This window comes from Diachasma alloeum, unplaced genomic scaffold (assembly GCF_001412515.2).
Source record: "Diachasma alloeum isolate Michigan unplaced genomic scaffold, Dall2.0 Dall_scaffold_00255, whole genome shotgun sequence".
Lineage (NCBI taxonomy): Eukaryota > Metazoa > Arthropoda > Insecta > Hymenoptera > Braconidae > Diachasma > Diachasma alloeum.
The window spans coordinates 297,609-316,654 of NW_021680400.1; the positions used below are offsets into that span (position 1 = coordinate 297,609).

Sequence of the window (19,046 nt, forward strand, 5' to 3'; positions counted from 1 at the left end):
ATCATCAAAACACCTTGTGCCTCGAGATTGCGCCGCATTCATCGATACACACGTGACGCTTTCAAGTGCGGCAGGAGAAAATAACTTGAGGAGGCCAATAACGCACAGCTGAAGATGTGCAAACAGGTTTTAGAAAAAAAAATGGATCCAAGGATTTTTCTTTCAGGCGGAGGGAGATCTTCTGGACAGTGCCGCCTGCAGGATGATGGTAATTACACTGAATGGCCGGGAGATTATTGATCAATTAGGTAATCAACGGTTTGCGGTTTATTGGGACAATAGTCTGGCGTGTGCCTCGTAACCTTTTGATGAGTTCAATTCAATATAAGGAATCGGGAATGTTTATTTGATGGGGAATATCTAGGCTTTGATTATTGAACAGAATGACGAACTTTAATTTTATGTCAACATATTTTTTTTTCGACTCGAAATATCCTGAGAACGAGTAGAATTATGAAAAAATACTAGAAAACTTTTTTTTATAGCTGAAGAAATTTTCTACAATCTATCTCATGTGAAATTTCCTCTCAAAACCTATAATTACCGATAGTTGATTTCAAACAAAAATCAAATTTTCTTACATTCAACATATCTCGCGAACGAATGGCTTCTTGACTTTTTTTTCCTGCAATTGAAATAATTAAACTTCAAATTGAGATGTTTCTTGTAGAGAATAATTTTGTGAATAAAAAACCATTGGTCAATTTGTCTTGTACAGTTTTGCCAAAGATAAAAAATTCCATGAACTATTGGGGTCGAAGATTATATTAACATTCTGGCAATGTTACTGTAAAACGAGTAGAGGGGAAGAGAGCGCAACGGGGGGAATAAAATACGTGAAAAAAAAATCTTATCAATACCCCGTGATTCGTCACGTGCTGGTATCATTGTTATTATTATTTCACGTCAACAAAGCACATGTGACTGGAGTCATGTGATTCCATAATCTGGTTACGGGTGTTAATCTCTATTGGTCAAAGATTGACGAATGGACATTCTCACGTTCACTTTACCAGCCAACCAAGTTTTTTTTATCATTCTTATGGCAAATATTTTATATTTCCTTGATCTCTTGCGGCTCCATTTCCCAGCAGAGGTGGGATTTGCATTCTTGTTCTCCTGGGTTTTGATGATTTTACTTTTTGAGTTATAAAAAATTATCGGGGAATACATGTGAAAAAATTTAATAGAAAAACCTAGCGAATTCGCTAGACAGTTCTATTGGAATGTTCAATAGAAAATATTCTATTAAAAAAAATTAATTTTTCTCTACAACTCATTCTATTGAGACATTTTCTACAAAAAGTCCTCGGGTCAAATTTGCCAAGTTTTTTTTCCAGTCAATTTTCTCGATTAAAAGAAAAGAAAAATAGAATGAAAAAAAAACGGCTCTAAACGGCTGTAAACATCATCGAAATGAATTAACAAAATGTAAAAGATTGTCTTTTTCATTTGTACTGTTGATTAATTTTTTTTACAATTCAAGAATGAAGATGACAGAATTATCCTGAGCGCTGCATTAAACGGAGCAGGACGAGACATTCCACAATCCAGGCGTCACTACCAAGTGTCTGCATGACTACTTCTCCCTCGAAACCCCTCAACTAGATAAAAATAATGGTAATAACAAACACCAGCAACACTATTTAAATTTGCAACGTTAACATTTTGTACAATAAATTACCTTCATATATTTACAAATATTCAATTCTACATGATGTATAATTCAGCGGATTGATGAGTGTCGTTAGCATTAACTATTTCAGTCGACAATATTCATTTCAATATCTTTACTTCCTTCTGGATGGAATGTAAAACCAGTCTCCTAAAGACTATGCCTATCCCTAGCTAAAAATTCATCGATTGTAAAGTTTATTTAAAACACGATATATAACTCTATATAAATTATTTGTTCGATATTTGGTAATCGACGCGTCTGCTTCTTCATAATGGCATAAAAATATCATTGACACAACCGTATTCACGACATACATCAAAACTTCACACTGAGATGTTCAAATACATGTTCAACATAAATATATACAAATTATTACGAATGAATTATTCGTTCATTCTTCATTCGCGATTCAATTAGTGTAAAATATCTCAAACGTGTCTGCATAATTTCCCCAATAGTGAGTACTACGAATAGTGCTTCTTTGTCATAATGAATGATAACAGTTGGATATGATTACATTATCGAAGCCTTATAATCAGGTCTCATCGATGGACGAGACTATCACAATGTCTGCATTGAAATAAACAACTCTAATGTTGAACACTGTTCAATAATAATAAAAATATTGAATAAATTTACGAAGGATGCACAGAAGATGTTCTTCATCCGAAGGAAGACGGAATCCAACATTCAAAAAATTGTCGAGTTACGCACTCTCCTTCGTCTTGTCCCGATCATCCTTGTCATCCTCATCATCCATAGAATTAATCTTTTGCAAATCTTCCCCCCCATTTCTGTCGTCACTGATATCCTCTGACTCCTGCCGCTTTCCTAAACCAGAGACTGAAATAACGGGATGAATATTATCACCGTGGGCTGGTAAAACCCCAGAGTTTGCGTCTTCAATAGCCTTCCTCAGTTCCTTCAACGCCACAACTCCAACAAGCCGCCCAATGGCAGTTACATACGCATGGTTGACGCCAACCATGCTGAAGAGGCTGTGAACCTTGAGAAGCGAAGTCCTCTCGACAAGTTGAAAGGGCGCTGGGTCAATGTGACACCTCGAGAAATCAACGTCCTTCGCCATTTCGCTCTCCTCCCAGATCTTCTGGTCTTCAGCGGACATATCAATGACTCGTTCCCTAGGCAGCTGAACCTTCTTGGATGTTGCGGGGCTCGGTAGCATCGGCTGATTGACACCAGCAGTGGATTCATCAGCCGTACTGTTAACAATTCCCACTTCCGGGTCGGGCTCGACATCTTGAAGAGTCGCTGACTTCCTGAAGATTGCCTCGAAGGCTAGTCTGATCCTGCTCTCAGCCCCGGTTACAGTCGTATACGGCGTGACGGCTGGACTCACTAGTGGGCTGAAGCCTTTCAGCGTGAAGGAGTTTGTCTTCTTGAGTATTGACTTTTTCGGCTGACAACCAAACATCGGTGTGTGGTAGGTGTGATGCTCCGGCTGATTTCCAGGGATTGTCGAGAGGTCGTTCACACTTTGTCGTTGGATTTTCAAAATATCGGGAGCGGGAATCACCTCGAAACGCGATGGACGTCGTGTTCGCTCCTGCTCTCGGAGTTGGCGCTCTATTTCTTCTCGGGCGCGCTCTTCTGCCTCCTTCTGGAGCTTCTGAGCCACCTGGAAGGGCATTGAACGATTAATTGATTGATTGATTGATTGATTGATTGATTATTTATTAACTGTACATTATGTTAGACAAAATAATTATGACTAAAGTCACAATAGCAAGATACAAGCAAATGGGCAAAAAATAAAGCAAAAAATATCTGTGAATAGTGAACAGCACTATAAGAAGGACAAAATAAAAATATAAGACAAAATGGAAACCATGCATGGTGAACACCGCTAGTAGTCAAAAGACGATCCAAAAACCAGCGGAAGGGCTCTCAATAGAAAGAAAAAAAGATAGAAAAAAAGATCAGGGAGAAGAAAGAGTAAGGGGAGAAAGAGAGAAAATAGAAAAAAGAAAAAGAAAAGAAAAGCGAGTGAGATTTTGACATTCATGATGCACTTATTCTATTGAGATATTTTCTATAGAATTTCCTTGGGTCAAATTTTCCAACTTGTTTTGTTTAATTTTCTAAATGAAAAGAAAAGAGAAGAAAAATAGAATGAAAAAAGCTTTAAAAATTTGAGACGAAGAAATTCTATAGAAAATATTTGTGGATCGATTATGTTATCTACACTGAGCTTAAATGATATTGACTTATTGAATTTCTCAAAACACTATTAATTAAATGACTTGATAATATACTGATTAGTCACTTGATAATTGTTTTTAAATTCAATTCGTTGATGTAAGTCACGTAATGATACACTTGGTGTACGTGTGATTGTCGATAGGATCGACTGTTTGACTGATAAATATATTGCTGCGTTTCAAACAGACCTTTTTGTAGCCCTTAATTAGCTCTACACAAAAAGGTACAAACATTTCACTATCTGTTAATGAATAAATAACAAATAATAATCAAGAATAACGACACATCTAACAATCTAAACACTTCCATCTTGAACTCACTTGAAGTCTTCGCTCTCGTCCAATCTGCTTCTCAATCAACTTGATCAATTCCAGGCGTTGAATTGATCCCAGAAGTATCATCGATTCAGGACTATCAACTAGGGGGAATCCCCGTAATTTACGGTTAGATTTGAGGGTTTCCTTGAGGATTTGATAACTTATTCCATGCCAAATGTACTTGACATCCCGAACCATAAAGTCTTCTACGTAAATGTTGTACATTCCTTGAATAAAAAAACAAAATGTTATTTATTTTATTTTTGTTGAGAGAATCTACTTCAATTAAATGAAGGAAACTGTAGCGCAGAGAATGGATAATGGTTGTAATTCTCACCAAGTTTGATCCAAAAAAAAGAATGCATAAATGACAGAAGAGGGAATTAATGGCATTCAAATGATGTGGAAAAACCATGAGACTATTTAGTGATGACACCTACCAGAGCTTGAAGGCAGCAAGTCCGGAAGGTATGGCAGCTTTTTAATAAGAATAATACTATCGTAGATACTTGGTTGCAATAAAGCTGCTATTGCATTGCTTATTAAAACAGCTATCATAATAGGAACGATGTGAGTTATTTGTCCAGTCATTTCGAAAATTATAACACTAACGGATATTGTGTGTGTGACGCCAGCTGAGAAGGCCGCTGCACCCACAGTTGCATATCCCCCTTTGGACAAAGAAAGAAAGAAAGAACATAATTATATATCCATGTTGAGGGAAGAAAAAATTAATTTGACAAATTTTCAAGGAATATCTCGAAATCTAAAAAATGACCCCGAGTGAATAATTGCAAATTACCTGGTGTGATGGGTGTGTTGATTCCTCCATATCTCACCCCATTGGGAAACCAAAGAGCCATAGCCTCCCCCACCATCCTCCCCACCGCCGCTCCAATCTTAAAAACCGGAATGAAGATTCCGGAGGGTACCGGCACCGTCGAGCTGATGATTGAAAAAACAAAGGTAAAAAGAACATATCCAAAGAGCCCCAGGAAGACATCGGAATAAGGTGTCGACCAGTGCTTAACGATGCTCATCTCCTCGACACTCAGGTGCTGTTTGCTCCACGTGAAATTAGTGAAGAGTCCCTGGACCTGATAATGAGTATTGAGTTCTCCAGCCATGAACTGTCCCAGGCCCATTGGAAAGGACACCGAGGAGACTATCAACGAGACAATCCCAGGGTAGAGAAACCTGTTCTTCTGGAGAAATGAGTTCATACTCTTGTTCTTTCTCATAAAGATAACGTACTGTCGATGGAGCCAGACGTAGAAGGCGCCTCCCAGACCGCTGGCAACTCCAATGAGTGCGAAAACGAAGAGCTCCTGCGGGTCGAAAGGAAAGTCCATGGTGAAGTTGGTGGCGAACATTGCGGTGATGGTCTCCTCACGCTGAAACCAAATTGCCAGCAGTCGAAACATGGTTGCACCGCAAACAGCTGCAAAGAAACCTCTCCAGTAGTTTCTCACGGCGAAATATACAGTTGTTACTTCGATGCTGAAGAGAACACCTCCGATAGGAGCGCCGAAGCAGGAAGCAACACCAACGGCACAAGCTGCCGCCAACATCTCGCAGTTCCTGGACTCGTTCTCGTAGATTCCCTGGAAGGATGTGACTAATTTTGAGAGGAGGGTTGCTACGATACTGGCGATGTGGACGAAGGGACCTTCCTTTCCGAGGGGCAGACCCGAGCCCAGGGTTGCTGTTAGGCCGATCACTTTGGCCACTAGGGTGCGAAAAGTCAAGTACTCTTTGAGGGCAACACCTCGGAGGATTGTCTTCATCTCGGGGATTCCCGAGCCGATACTTTGGGGGGCTACGATGTGAACGAAACCCGCGCTGAAGAGGATCAGGCAGACTGGAAGGGACACCCAGGCCAGGTACTGCAGGGCTGGGTGTGATGTCAGGTCTTGGTACAACCATATTCGAGCTGAAATTAAATCATCATTATTGGATTAGTTGATGCACTAGGAAAAATATTTGCATTGAGTTGTATCAGACTAGCAAAATTAGTTGCTGCTCACTCTGATTTTAATTGCCCTAGCTATAGATATAGAGAAACTCCTCAAAGTATTTACTATTTAAAAATGGTTTCTTATTAAAAAAAAAAATCATGTCCTGCAAGAGAAATAAAATAAATTTTCTCCCAACAAGAAATTCTGTGTTATGTTGTGAATGTTGATCATTACCGTTATTACACATCGATATTCCTCGATCCATGGCATAGCTGATGAATGCCATGATGACTCCCAACAGCGCCAGGAAGACCCAGTCCTCCCCTAATCTCGCCCCCGTGTGTTTCCATGCGAAAGCTACTAGGGCAACTACCTTCCTACACAGGGGACCTCTCCGCGATTTCCTCAACTCCTCGGCTCTGACTTTGTCTAGTTTTCTCCTCGTTTTCTCAGTCGATTTCAATCTGCGTGCCTCTTCTTTCGCAAATTCACCGAGGTCCTTGGTGTAACGACCATACATCTGGAAAATTAAGCCAGAAAAATTTATCCCGTTCGGCAATGAATTGACGTAATTGATATACCTGAATAGATTTTTCAACATGCTGATTAGACGGAAAAAAATCGTCAAAGAAAAATTTCCACATTTCGGTTATTAATTAATTACAAAAATCTTTATTAAAGTTATTTCATGCATTCGCTGGACCTGTTGATTTTTTTTTTTCATCAAAAAGAGCAGGCAAATAACAATTAACCACGCAATTTCTCTGATTCCCAAAGAATAGTCCCCAGATTCGATTGAAATAACTATTTGAAAAAACGCTGATCTTTAGATGGCATTTCGAAATTTACTTACAGGATACTCATCGTTACATACGAAGTATGCCCTGTTGAGTACGGTAGCCGGCATAGAAGCCTATTCACCACCTTGTCTCATTAAGTTATCGTCAGATTCATTATTCTAAAATACGATGATATCATCATCCACATCTATTATCGTAAAATAATGAGTCCGAATCTCCCCCGCCAGACCAGCCCCCTAAACTCCTAGATTTATCGAAATTTGGCTAGACTCGGCAATTATTATTTTTAGATTTAACTGTCGGTATTATTGCTCAGTTCACTATTGTACCCGACACTATTGTATTCATCACAATCATCATCGGGAATAATGATTTGTCCACGCAAATGTAAAATCCGTCAACATGTCTCTCAACTATCTACTTTTATCTGTACTTTTGAATATTTTAAAGTGATTTCAATCATTTCAACACATGATGACAAAATTGCACTTGTTGATATTCAATTCATTCTTTTGATCCTGTTCTATTAAACTTCACTGCTCTGAGAGTCTCAATCTCATCCGAATAAATAGTTCAGTCTCTGAAGATGTGTTCACAGCGGCAGCCAACGTTTGACTGGCAACCAATGACACCGAATAATATCTTGAGCTTTTTTGGCACCGGTTGCAATACTTTTTACCTAGACAAACTTCCTCGTGTGTCTAGCCGATGCAACGCTAATGTTTTGAATAGAATAATAGATTTTTTAGTGGAAAGTGTCCTATCATCTTTTTTTTTTTAATCAAAATTGATTCAAAATGTTTTCACTTATGACGTTGAAATAAAAATAATTAATCCTTGGTCATGAATGAAAAGTTATTATAGAGTTATTATGAGAATCAAATGAAAATAATAATGAAATTCATATGGAAATGTTGTTTGTATGAGCGGAAATGTCTTCAAGCTTGAATAAAAATTGGAAAAATTGAAAGATAAATAAAATAATAAATAGGGAAGTTGATGATGTTTCATTTGGAATGGAACCAATTATTCAGTCGTCATTAAGTCACTCGATACCTGTTGATTTTATTATTATAATTGATGGGTTTTATTTGGAGACGTAGTGGCTAAATTCATCAAATGGTCATTGCCGCAGTTTTGACGTCAACGTCGACCACGTCCTACTGGGCACTCGTTCCCTACTCCAATTTTAGTCATTCGTGCATACCATAAATTCAACTAGTCTATGTTTAATAATAATTGATCGTCAATTTGCCCGGAATAAATTACACTAATTAATTATTATGATATAATCTCAATAATGGGCAGTGTCAGGAAAAAATGCTCCAAATCTATTTTGTAAGTGAAATATTTTGAACAGAAAATTAATTTTTTTTTAATGTACGGAACTTTACTCACTCAAGACATAAATTACCATTGTACAAGATTATATTGGTTTGAACGATGAATAAATTGATAAGGATCATCTTATTTTGTCGAAATAAAGTAAAATAGTAAGGAATAAAAAATAAAACGAAACCATTTTTTTTTCTTCAAATTCTTTGTTATCGGGGCAAAATAATTTATCACCTGTTGTTACGATCTACCTGAAATATATTTCACGAGCGAGTTAAAAATTCATGAAATTCCATTGATACCTGCTTATACCTGCTTAACTTTGGAAAAAAATAATGAAAAAAGACTACATATAAAGACATAAAGATACCATCTAAGAACTTAAATCTGAGTGAATACTATAATTATTTTTAGCGAATAGAAAATGAAATGGAATAGTGTTCAGCTGTAATTACTCCCCCAGTAATAGCTATTCCTGACTCCACAGTTAGTTATTACATATGCAAATTCTAATCACTACAGTTAAATTCCGGAACAATTAAATCTCACAATAGTGAACCATTAGCATTAGTCCACTATAACGCACAGAGAATGAATTCTCTGCAGAACCTGTTTGTTAATGTCTCTTCGAGGAATCTTTCATATTGCTTTTTGGAATTGAGTCATCAGTTATGAAAGAAGTTTCACGTTAGAAAGACTTGGGAACAAAAAAGAAATGGAAAATAGTTTTTTTCTTTTTGTTTGATGCGTGACAATTGGTGCATTGATGCATTGATGCATCGTGACAAGGTCATCCCGACGTTCTCTTCTATTCTCCTGTATCCAGTATTCACCAAGGTTTGCTCTAGTGAAAAAGGATGAAAACAATGGAGCCCACGCTTTTCCTATTTCTACATGAACGATTGGATGTAATTGCACTCGCATGATTAGAGGCATCGGCTATAAAAAATATCACGAGGAAATTTTGTCCATTGAGTAGGAAAAAAATCAGTTGATTATGATTTTTCTAGACAATTTTCCAGGGCTGAGAACTAGTTAATGAGAATTCGATAATAACGACATTTCAAAGAGTTTTCCTATTTATTAGTGATTTTGATTAATGCATCATAAATGAATTAGTATTGGCTGTTTTATTCCTCTATTTCAATAAAATTGTCAAATAGTCGATAGACTTTGTCATCTGATACTTATTTTGTTTATTACGTTTTAAACGTCGTTATGCAATCAAATATTATTGTTGTCATTACAAAATTGCTGTTTACTTACTCTCTTTGATAAAACAATTTGATCATTTGAACATTCAATCAAACATGTAGACGAATTTTCATCTTACTATCTACGAGATTTAGTTTCTGGCAGCATTTCAAATTGCTTATTATTTTGCACCGCATCTTTGTTCTCCTGTCGTTTTATACATATAACACCTAGTATTTCAGAAGCTACGTGGTGCAAAGCTGCGCAGGGTGCTCAAAATTATTATACCATGCAAATAGTAGAAATTACAATTTTTGTTTTTCTACTACGTGTATCCTTACGATTGTGTTAATGTAGTCGAAGGGATCAAACTCCGGTGGCTCATCATCTCGAGGTGGTGGACAAGGGTAGAAGGCTTGAGACGGTCTAGTACAATTATGTATAGTATTAAGGATAGAAACATTATTTTTTTTCTGGTGATGAACGCAGAGAAAAAAGTACTGATTTTCAGAACATGTGAAAAAATCCATAGAATTCCATTTTCCAATACAACATTTTTTGCCGAGATATTTTCAATAGAAATACCTCATCTCAAATTTTTCAAGTTTGTTTGCTCAATTTTTTCAATGAAAAGAGAAGACAAATTGAGTGGGAAAAGTCGAAAAATTCTTGTCGAGGAATTGCTATAGAAAGTGTCTGCGTAGAAAAGATTCGACGGATTTCTCAATAAAATAGTGTCTTCTAGAATTGGAAGATTCTATTTAATTCGACTGCTTATTATTAACCACTTGATGGTCGTTTTTATTCTGGGATTATAGAAGAATACTGTACCTGTGGGGCCTATTGACACCCTTTTCCTTGAGTTTAGCCATGAGTCTCGTGAAATCCTCCCATTCCTTATCGACATCCTCCTCACTGCCCTCGGGATGATGATGTCGATACGCATGGTGGAATTCCATATTTTTTCCAACTTTATCACTCGTCATTTTAACAATTTTATATTCAACTCTTTATCTATTTGGTATCGCAGCACTTGCGGATGTCAATTTCACGAGACTATTATCTCCTCATGGTTTTACAATATTTCAGGAATAACTGACAATTTTTTTTTTCAGGATAATTCGATGATCGAATGAATCTCCATTGTTCGATGGTGATCTCTCATGTGAGTCACTGTATTACTGAGCCTGTACTTCTTCACTCTCAATTTATAAACTCAACTCACTATCGCAGTGGGTGAGCGACGACTGACAGTACCATAATTTTCGGCTTAATACACGCAAATCGTCAACTACTATCATTTCACCTAGTGTTATCATTCATAACTCTTTCAGGCTCTTGAAAATATTTTTAATCGGGAATAGACTTCTATCATTCATTCCACATTTCTCACTATTATCCGTAGGAAAATTTCATTGAAAAACCTGTTGGATTTCTATCGAGCATTTTATTAGTTCTTGGACGATTCATTTGAAAAATTTCACAGCTTCTCCTCTTATCTTATCTATACAAAAAATTAATAGAATTTTATATTTCAGTACAAGCAATTGAAATTTCTCAGCGCAAATATTTTTTATTAAAAAAAACGTGCAAATAAGCTGCCAAATTTTTCAATAGAATCGGCCGTTGATCAATAGAATTATCAATAGAAAACCAGTGGAATTTTATATTGAATAAATAGGCTTTTCTGCTGGCACTAACAGTGATTTTCACGCATAAGAACATTTTTTCTCATGTATTAGGTACGAAATCTATGAGTCAGACTGTACTAAAAGTTGTTGAGTAATGGGCTACTTCCCTTCCGAACGTCGTAGAGTTGCTAACGGGGAGTGAGGAGACCCTCCCTCACCACTTCAAAGTCACGAGTTATCATATTGGTCGGAATGACCTCTTTATTATGTCCCACGTCTTGGGTAATGAAAAAATCAACAGAGATTTTTGTATTTCTGGTTCTGAAAACTTCACTTACCTCATTCTGACGCTTGAAAAATCGACAACAGGGCATATTTTGCAAGTTCTGATGTACAGAGGGTCCAGATTGCGACTAAGATATTTCATGATTTTTGTTATCTATCCGAGACTGTTCAATTGAACCTTGAAATCGTCGTAAAAATCTTTTTCTCCAAATATTTGTTGGTACAGATGCTGAAAGGTACCGGTGTATGTTGTGGGTAAATTTGATTGGAGTGCGTAATTGAGGTACAAACAGATAAACCGTTTCAGATGAGAGCAGTGATTTTAGAGAGAATATATAAAAAGTTGATGGAAATGAATTAAAAGGCAGTGAAAAAACTACTGAAATTCGGAGAAAACTTTGCGCCATAAATTCTCAGCCAAAAGGAGATGAAGAAAGCTGGAATATAGTTGGAAAAATTTATTTTTCCTTTAGTTAATAATGCCTTAAATTAAAATCTCTTAAATTTCTCTTGAATAATTTCAAGAAATGTTGAAAAATACGAGGTGGTGGACAGATGTAGCACCGCCATTTTGCTTGGATGCCAATTATTCCTGTGTCGGAAGGGGTTTTGTTAAACATTTATTAAAATTATTTATCCTCTTCAGATCAGCCTCAATTTGTGTTATCTGGTTTCTATAAAATGAACCAATTCTTCAAGCCAACTTTCACATTTTTCCATTCCTTTTGGGCTGAGAATTCACGACGCAAAGTTTTCATAATCTTTGAATTTTGTATATGATTGATTTTAATGAGATTGTTCCTGTAATCAACAAAACAATGTATTATTTTTTCCTATTCAAGATACATAAAAAAATATTTCACGAAATTGTCAAAGAAAATGTAATTCCCACAGGATTCTTGGACTTGATCGATTGGTACAGAACTATTAATTTCAATACAAAAACAAAAGCTTTCCGATTGAAACCTAATGAAGATGAACTGCTTGTTGAAGCTATCGCCGATAACCCATTGCGCGGTTGTTTGTCGAGGCTGGACGAGGTCAAGAGCCACCAACAAACTCCTTAAGTCATCCACCTCCCATCACTCTTGTTTACAATAAGTCATAAGTTCACACAGTACAACTGAGTTGTGAAATTAGATAACACAATGCGAGGATTTCATATGAAAGAAATTTCAGAAATTTCACGGCTGAAATTTTCAAAGTTTTTTTAATGAAAAGAAAAGAAGTGTGGAGTGGAAAAACTTGGAAAATTCATATTGTGGAATTCCTATAGAAAACTGGCTCAATTGACAAAATTGTACAGAAAGATGGAATTCTGATTATTTCTATAAAATAGATTCTGCGGAATTTCACTATAGAATCGGCGAAAAACTAAGAGAATTCCCAATACAATTCCACCATAATTTATTTGTCGCTGTATAAGTATTGTATATTGTATTGAAAATGACAAAATCCAATAGATTTTTTTAGCGAATTTGCTAGATTTTTCAATGAAATATTTTCGTGCGTGATTCCATAATAGCTCGATTAAAATTGAGAATTTCATTTATAATAATTTCCTCAATCTCGAAGGATCGTTATGAGGAATCACGTGCCATGTCCTCATCAATTTGTGGACGAAAATTATTTTCATCATTATTGGATGAAGAAATACGAGCGTTACACGTAATCCTAACTGAAGTTGACGAGTATTTGAAAACTGGAGTTGCAGTGGATGTGAAGGTCAGAGTATCAAGACAATCATGCGAGGTAAAACCACAGGGTTTTTATATCACACGAGAGCTATCTCAAACACTGAACACACAGGATCATCGAATTACGCGCCGACATCGATAGCTCACTGGTGAGTTGAGTCTTGTGAAGTATTTAACAATAGATCAACAGAACTTTATTTCGAGGAAAACAATTTAATCTCAAACTACAAAGGAATACTGAAAAAAGTCGGCACTTTATTTCATTAGAAGATTATGAAATTTATTAAGACAATTTTTTTATACCTACAAGATATATCAAAATCTCAACACAGTTTCAGGAAGATATGAATAAATTTTAACATTGTTAAGCATAAATTGAAATTATAATTTATTAATTCAAAATTGGTAATGAATATTTGAATGGTATTTTCAATTGATTTCCATGCAATAGTTTTATCTAAACAGATCGCAGAGGAGTGACCCCCAGTTTTTTCGCAACCCCATCACAAATCTTGATCTGATTTTCATGATACCGAATCCCCCCCTCTTGATCAACCCTCCTCATAGCCTTCCTCTCAGGATCCCCAGCGACAAGAACTCCCTCATCGCCATCAGCCGTTGGCAGCTCTCGCAGCTCACCCAGGAGCTGCCCCAACCTCTCCCCAGCCCCGGGAGCAAAAACCTTTGGATCAATTGCCATGAAACAGTGGCCAAGATTGGCGATGCGATCGTCCTCTTTCCACCGCCTGATATTCTTTCCAAAATGGCTGCCAGAGAGAACGCCACAGAGCACCTCCACCATGGTTGCCAACCCATAGCCCTTGTAGCCAGAATTCTCTTGGCTTCCTCCCAGAGGCATGAGCTTCGTCGTTTCATAAGCCTCAGCTGGGTTTTTCGTTACTTTTCCGTCTTTACCCAAGGCCCAGCCCTCCGGTATTTCCTGACCCTTGGTGACCGCCACTTCGATTTTCCCAAGGGCTACGGCTGTCGTCGCCATGTCCAGCACGAATTCATCCCTGGCATCATGAGTTTTCATCGCTAGAGAAAGGGGGTTGGTACCCAGTGATGCTGTTGTCGATCGTGTTGGCACGAGCAAGGGACTAGTATTAGTGCAAGTGAAGCCTATTAAACATTCGTCAGTGGCCATCAGGCTATAGTAACCACAAATGCCGTAGTGGTTCGACCCACGTGCGGAAACCATGCCAATACCGAAGGTTTTCGCCTTTTTAATTGCTAATTCCATACTGAATTTTCCGATCACCTGGCCTAGACCGTTTTGACCGTCCACCAGGGCTGTTGCCTGCGGGGTAATTAATGGTGTGGCTTAGTGATGGCATCACAGAGATGTGGGATTTCCCCCTTTATTTTAGGATTAAAGTATAAGATCCCTAGGACACACTTTTTTTTTAAGATTGTCTCCATGCATGTTTTCATACATGATGATGTTTAACGTGGATACGTCTATGGACCGAAATCCTCACTGGCAGTATCATTTTTAACGTAATTCGACACAAGAATTTAATGTTATATTCAATTCTATACGTTTCAATACTTTCATAAAGAATTTCAAAATTGAAAAATTTGTGATTCATAATTAGAACCTGCTTAATTGACAAATTCCATGGAAATACTCAAGAATTTAAAAAATTTCGAATTTTCTAATCACTTTATACTATGAGAAATTGCTCTAAAAAGACTTAGTTGATTAAGATGCTTTCTATTCATTCGCTCCTTATCTGAGAAATGGCACTGTCTTCGGCCTTGGATCATTTTAACCCCACCATCGACTCATTGGCCAATCAGAAGATTTCTCCCCACCATCGACTCATCGGCCAATCAGATTTCTAACTTCCCACCATTAAGTCTTTAGCCAATGGTGAGTTTTTGCGCAGTAACCTTCTATAAATTTAGTGCACCCAATCCGCCTGGGCCATTTCGCTTCGAGCAGCAGAAGAAAAGGGAACGGAGTAGCAGAACCAGAATTCGAAAACGAGAAATGAGGGGAGGAAAGAGGAGGGAGGGAGCACTCTACGAGAGGAATCTTTAGCTTTAAACCATCGATAGTCGTTTATTGAAAAATTTGCCTTGGAGATTTAACTCTCGTCTTCAGGAAAATCTCAGTTCTCGCTGCAAGCAAGAAAACTCAATTTACGCTTTTAAGCATCGCCGATAGATGGCGCGGCTGCATACGCATTTTTTTCGCCGAGTGACCCCCCAAAACGAAACCATAGACATATCCACGTCAAAAATACTAACGTGTAGCTGTACAGTTGCACAGCTAGTTTATGAGATATGTAATAAATAATTAAATACCCCCTGAATCCTGGTTCTGGTTCTTACCATGTTCTTGAAAAACTAATCCGTCATAGATTGATAAATTCCGAATACGGCAAATTTTTCGTAAAATTTTGTTCAACTCTAAAAAATTATAAGTTAGAATAAGCCGTCAAGAAATCATAAGCACCTGAAAATCATTGATGATCTTGGGTTCCCCATGCGGATCGGTTCGTTTGCTCTCGATATCCCTCACATACATCGGCATTCTATTCATGCCATGACTGAAGTGGCCCCGATAGTCAGCCGTCATGAGATGATGCGCAACAATTTTCGAGTGATTCCCATCAGTTCCTACTCTCTGCATACACTCGGCGACAAATCTAACGACCTCGTCCTTGGTTATCAAAGGGCCAGTGACCCCAGCACTTCGCATTCTGCAGAAAGAATCACCTGATGCACGGCGCATTCTCGTCGCGCGGCGAAACATTGCGTTGTACGACATGAGAATCGCGTAAACGATAGATTCAGCCTCGTAATGTCACTTTCGATAGGATTCAAATACTGACACTAGATTATTCTGACTCAGCGGCCAACAGCTGAGTGTTGAATAATATCAGACATTTCCCCTTCATCGCTCATCACACTCGTGGCTTGTCTCTTTAATAGAACCTACCGCACTGGACTTGGAATTCTCACGATCAAATAAATGTTTTTGTTGTTGTTATTCTTGACTGGTTACATATCCTTTTCCTTTCCCTTTATAAAAAGCAAAGTACCAAAAGTCGCAGTGCTTCCAATCTGCTGTCATAATGAACGGTGGTAATTATTCAAGTTCCATCGGGTCTGATACGTAACGTAATCTATTTGATTTCGAGATTGCGCAAGAGATCGCGAGGGGAGAGGTTCATTCACTCCCGAATGTAGGTTTCACGTGAGAGATAGTAATGTGGTATCAGGCGGTAAATTTGAATTTTCAATCGCAAACGTTCAATTTTATAAATAAATTTTGCATTCAATGCAAAACATTGAAAATCGAGGGATCAGCTTTAGTTGAAGTACTTCTTGTGAAAACTACTTTTTTCAGACTTGTGAATAATTTTTTGGTTTAAAAACATTGTGATGGAGTAAATGCTTCCTAATTATGCTTTAAAACTCATTTATTAAAAAAAATTCAATTATCCACTTATTTACATTAAAAATAATTGTTGATAAAAAAAATGACTTCTCAATGGTCATCGAGAAATTTTTTTCAAAAACTTATCTCACAAAAAAATGTTGCCCCACCTCCTATAATCCATTCAAAGAAAGCAAACAAGTCACGAGACCTATAATTACTCCGGAATATTAGAAAAAAAAAAAACAGATGACTTGACTGTTCTCGAAAATTAATGTCTAGTCATATGACACTGAGGTATTCCCATTAATCACGTGCTTCCAAAAAAAAAAAAAAAACAACTATTTTTCAGCACGTGATTATTTCAGTTTTCGGGAGTATACCTGGCCACACCAAACCGCAGGTGTTAATTGCCTGGGTCTTCCCAACCGCTAATAAATGATAACAAATATGACGTCACTAGTTCAAATGGGCACGCATATGATTTCTTTGATCGGCGAGTCGAGTTGAACCCACACGCGCACGCTAATCACGTTGGGATTTATTAAACATCGACTCGATGGCCTTTAAGCTGTGATAAGAGCTTACACTCTGCCATCATATGACTCTTTGATTATTCATTCGTTCTAATGTCGGTAAACACCTGGGACATTTTATCCTGGTTTTGTCCACGCGCATCAAGTTCTCTGTGGTCTTGATCCCTTTTTATAAAAAAATTTCAGCAGTTGAGGAAAATTCATTAATTATTTGCTGCATTTTGTTTGTGAATGAAGAAAATGAAATTCTCAGAAAAAGATTTTTTTTTCTATTTTTTTCATTCATTGAGAATTAAAAGTTGAATTTTATTTGTTTTTTCTTTTCAAATGAAAATTATCGTATGAATTTTTTCATTAGTATTGATAAATATCTGAGATTTTTCATGTTTGGCACGGAAATGGCACATCAGCATCGATTATTAAGGAATAAATTCTGTATTTTTTTACCGAATAAAGAAAAATTTCATATAAAAATTGCAATTTTTTAAATTCAATTATTCATACGAAGAAAAGTGATAAATTTTTAATGTGCTTATAAAAAAAAACATTTTAGAACCACTCTTTTTAACCAATATAGTTAATTCAATTTTTTTAATGAATGAATTTTTTTTTGTTTCCATTATGTAAAATGATGAACATAAACGGTTGGATAAATAATAGAAAAAAATTATCACTCCAGAAAGGGATTCAACACTCCCCTTCCAAATGAGCAACAACAAAAAATGTGGAAATTTCTCCTAACATTGACATAAAATAACAAATTCCCTTATCTGTAACAATTCTCATCCCCACGAAGCCCTGTTTTCCAGCGAAATCCGCATTCTCCGAATGAGCCTGTAATTAAAAACTCACCAATGTATTCTGATAACCCAATCCATGCTCTTGCCTGTCGTTCCTCGCCTCGACAGATGCCATTTTCTCCCTTGGAAAAAAAATCCTGCGATCCAGTAGTTCAAATTAAATTATCACTCGCCAGCATTCTGGAATGTTCCCAGCCACGTGGTGTCAATAGAAAAATGAAAAATTCTCGGATTTGTCTTTGAAAATCTTTCAACCAAGAAACTGAAATGAGTCGTCTTCTTATCGTTTAGCGGCCGAATCAGGCAGGCGTCTTATCCGAGCCTTGAAATTTTTTCTTCGATTATTTACGTCACATGTAGTGTAAACCGAATATAAATTGCCCTCACCGATAAATATCCGAGACAATTTCTCAAAACGTCTCGAAAAAAGCCATCAAAATTCCATTGTTATATTGCTCTCCTTCACGATAATGTCAAGGTATATGACAGGCGTGGATATTAAAAATGATTCCACCTCCTTCAAGATAAATAAAAACACTTCAGTGAGAGTAACGATCGATCGATCGATCGATCTATTTCGTTTTTTGATTTACAAAAAAATCCATTTACTGGCGTTCGTATCACCAACGTTCACGCAGCCATGATCGATTAAAATGTTTTCACTAGTGTTAAACTCACTCCATTGAAAATTAATTGATGGTAAAATTGATGACACGGGAGCGTCAAGACGCGCGCCGTCTGTACGACGAGACGGTCGTGAGTCGACTGATAGGTGAATGAATAAACAGACTGTGATTTGCTTGAGTCGTTTACAAGAATATCGAAAATTGCCATGATACTGTGAGATCACTCTCCGCTATGTTATTTACCTTCCACATTTCCCTCTCCTATCGTTTGTGTCATAATATTGAGGGAACGATTTTCAGATTTTTTGGTGGGGAGAGTGCGGGATTATTTAGATTTTTGTGGGTGATGGAGGAAGATGGTTGGGGGAAAGTTCTTAAAAAAAATTATTTCGAATAATTTCTCAGAATAAAATACATTTTGAAATAATTATTTCGAGTTTGTCATTCCCGACGAGTACTGTCCATTGATTTTTTTTTTGTCAAAATTCAAGTCGTAAAGAATTGAATTAATAATTTTTTTCTTTTATCATTATTAACGGGTTACTGAATTATGGTGAATAGTTGTTTTACTATTT

At 37.0% G+C, this 19,046-nt stretch overlaps 2 protein-coding genes across 6 annotated transcripts; both read right to left on the bottom strand.

Moving 5' to 3' along the window:
* Window positions 1-1,671: 1,671 nt before the first annotated feature.
* Window positions 1,672-19,016, bottom strand: LOC107037509 (chloride channel protein 2). Of its 5 annotated transcripts, none has more exons than XM_015256085.1 (8): window positions 18,524-19,016; window positions 18,233-18,362; window positions 17,898-18,167; window positions 6,411-6,696; window positions 5,021-6,151; window positions 4,659-4,889; window positions 4,222-4,445; window positions 1,672-3,317 (listed from the first exon to the last, which is right to left on the bottom strand). In XM_015256085.1, exons 3-8 carry the CDS (start codon window positions 17,958-17,960, stop codon window positions 2,385-2,387), a joined length of 2,868 nt encoding a protein of 955 aa, XP_015111571.1. In that variant the 5' UTR covers window positions 17,961-18,167; window positions 18,233-18,362; window positions 18,524-19,016; the 3' UTR covers window positions 1,672-2,384. The 5 variants fall into 5 exon arrangements, with proteins under 5 accessions (XP_015111571.1, XP_015111568.1, XP_015111569.1 ...); XM_015256082.1 differs by having other exon boundaries at window positions 18,455-19,016; XM_015256083.1 differs by having other exon boundaries at window positions 18,439-19,016.
* LOC107037512 (uncharacterized oxidoreductase YjmC-like) lies at window positions 13,491-16,555 on the bottom strand. The gene is made up of 2 exons (XM_015256089.2): window positions 15,583-16,555; window positions 13,491-14,418 (listed from the first exon to the last, which is right to left on the bottom strand). The coding sequence occupies exons 1-2, from the start codon at window positions 15,895-15,897 to the stop codon at window positions 13,576-13,578; spliced, it is 1,158 nt and encodes a 385-aa protein (XP_015111575.1). The 5' UTR covers window positions 15,898-16,555; the 3' UTR covers window positions 13,491-13,575.
* Window positions 19,017-19,046: the final 30 nt, after the last annotated feature.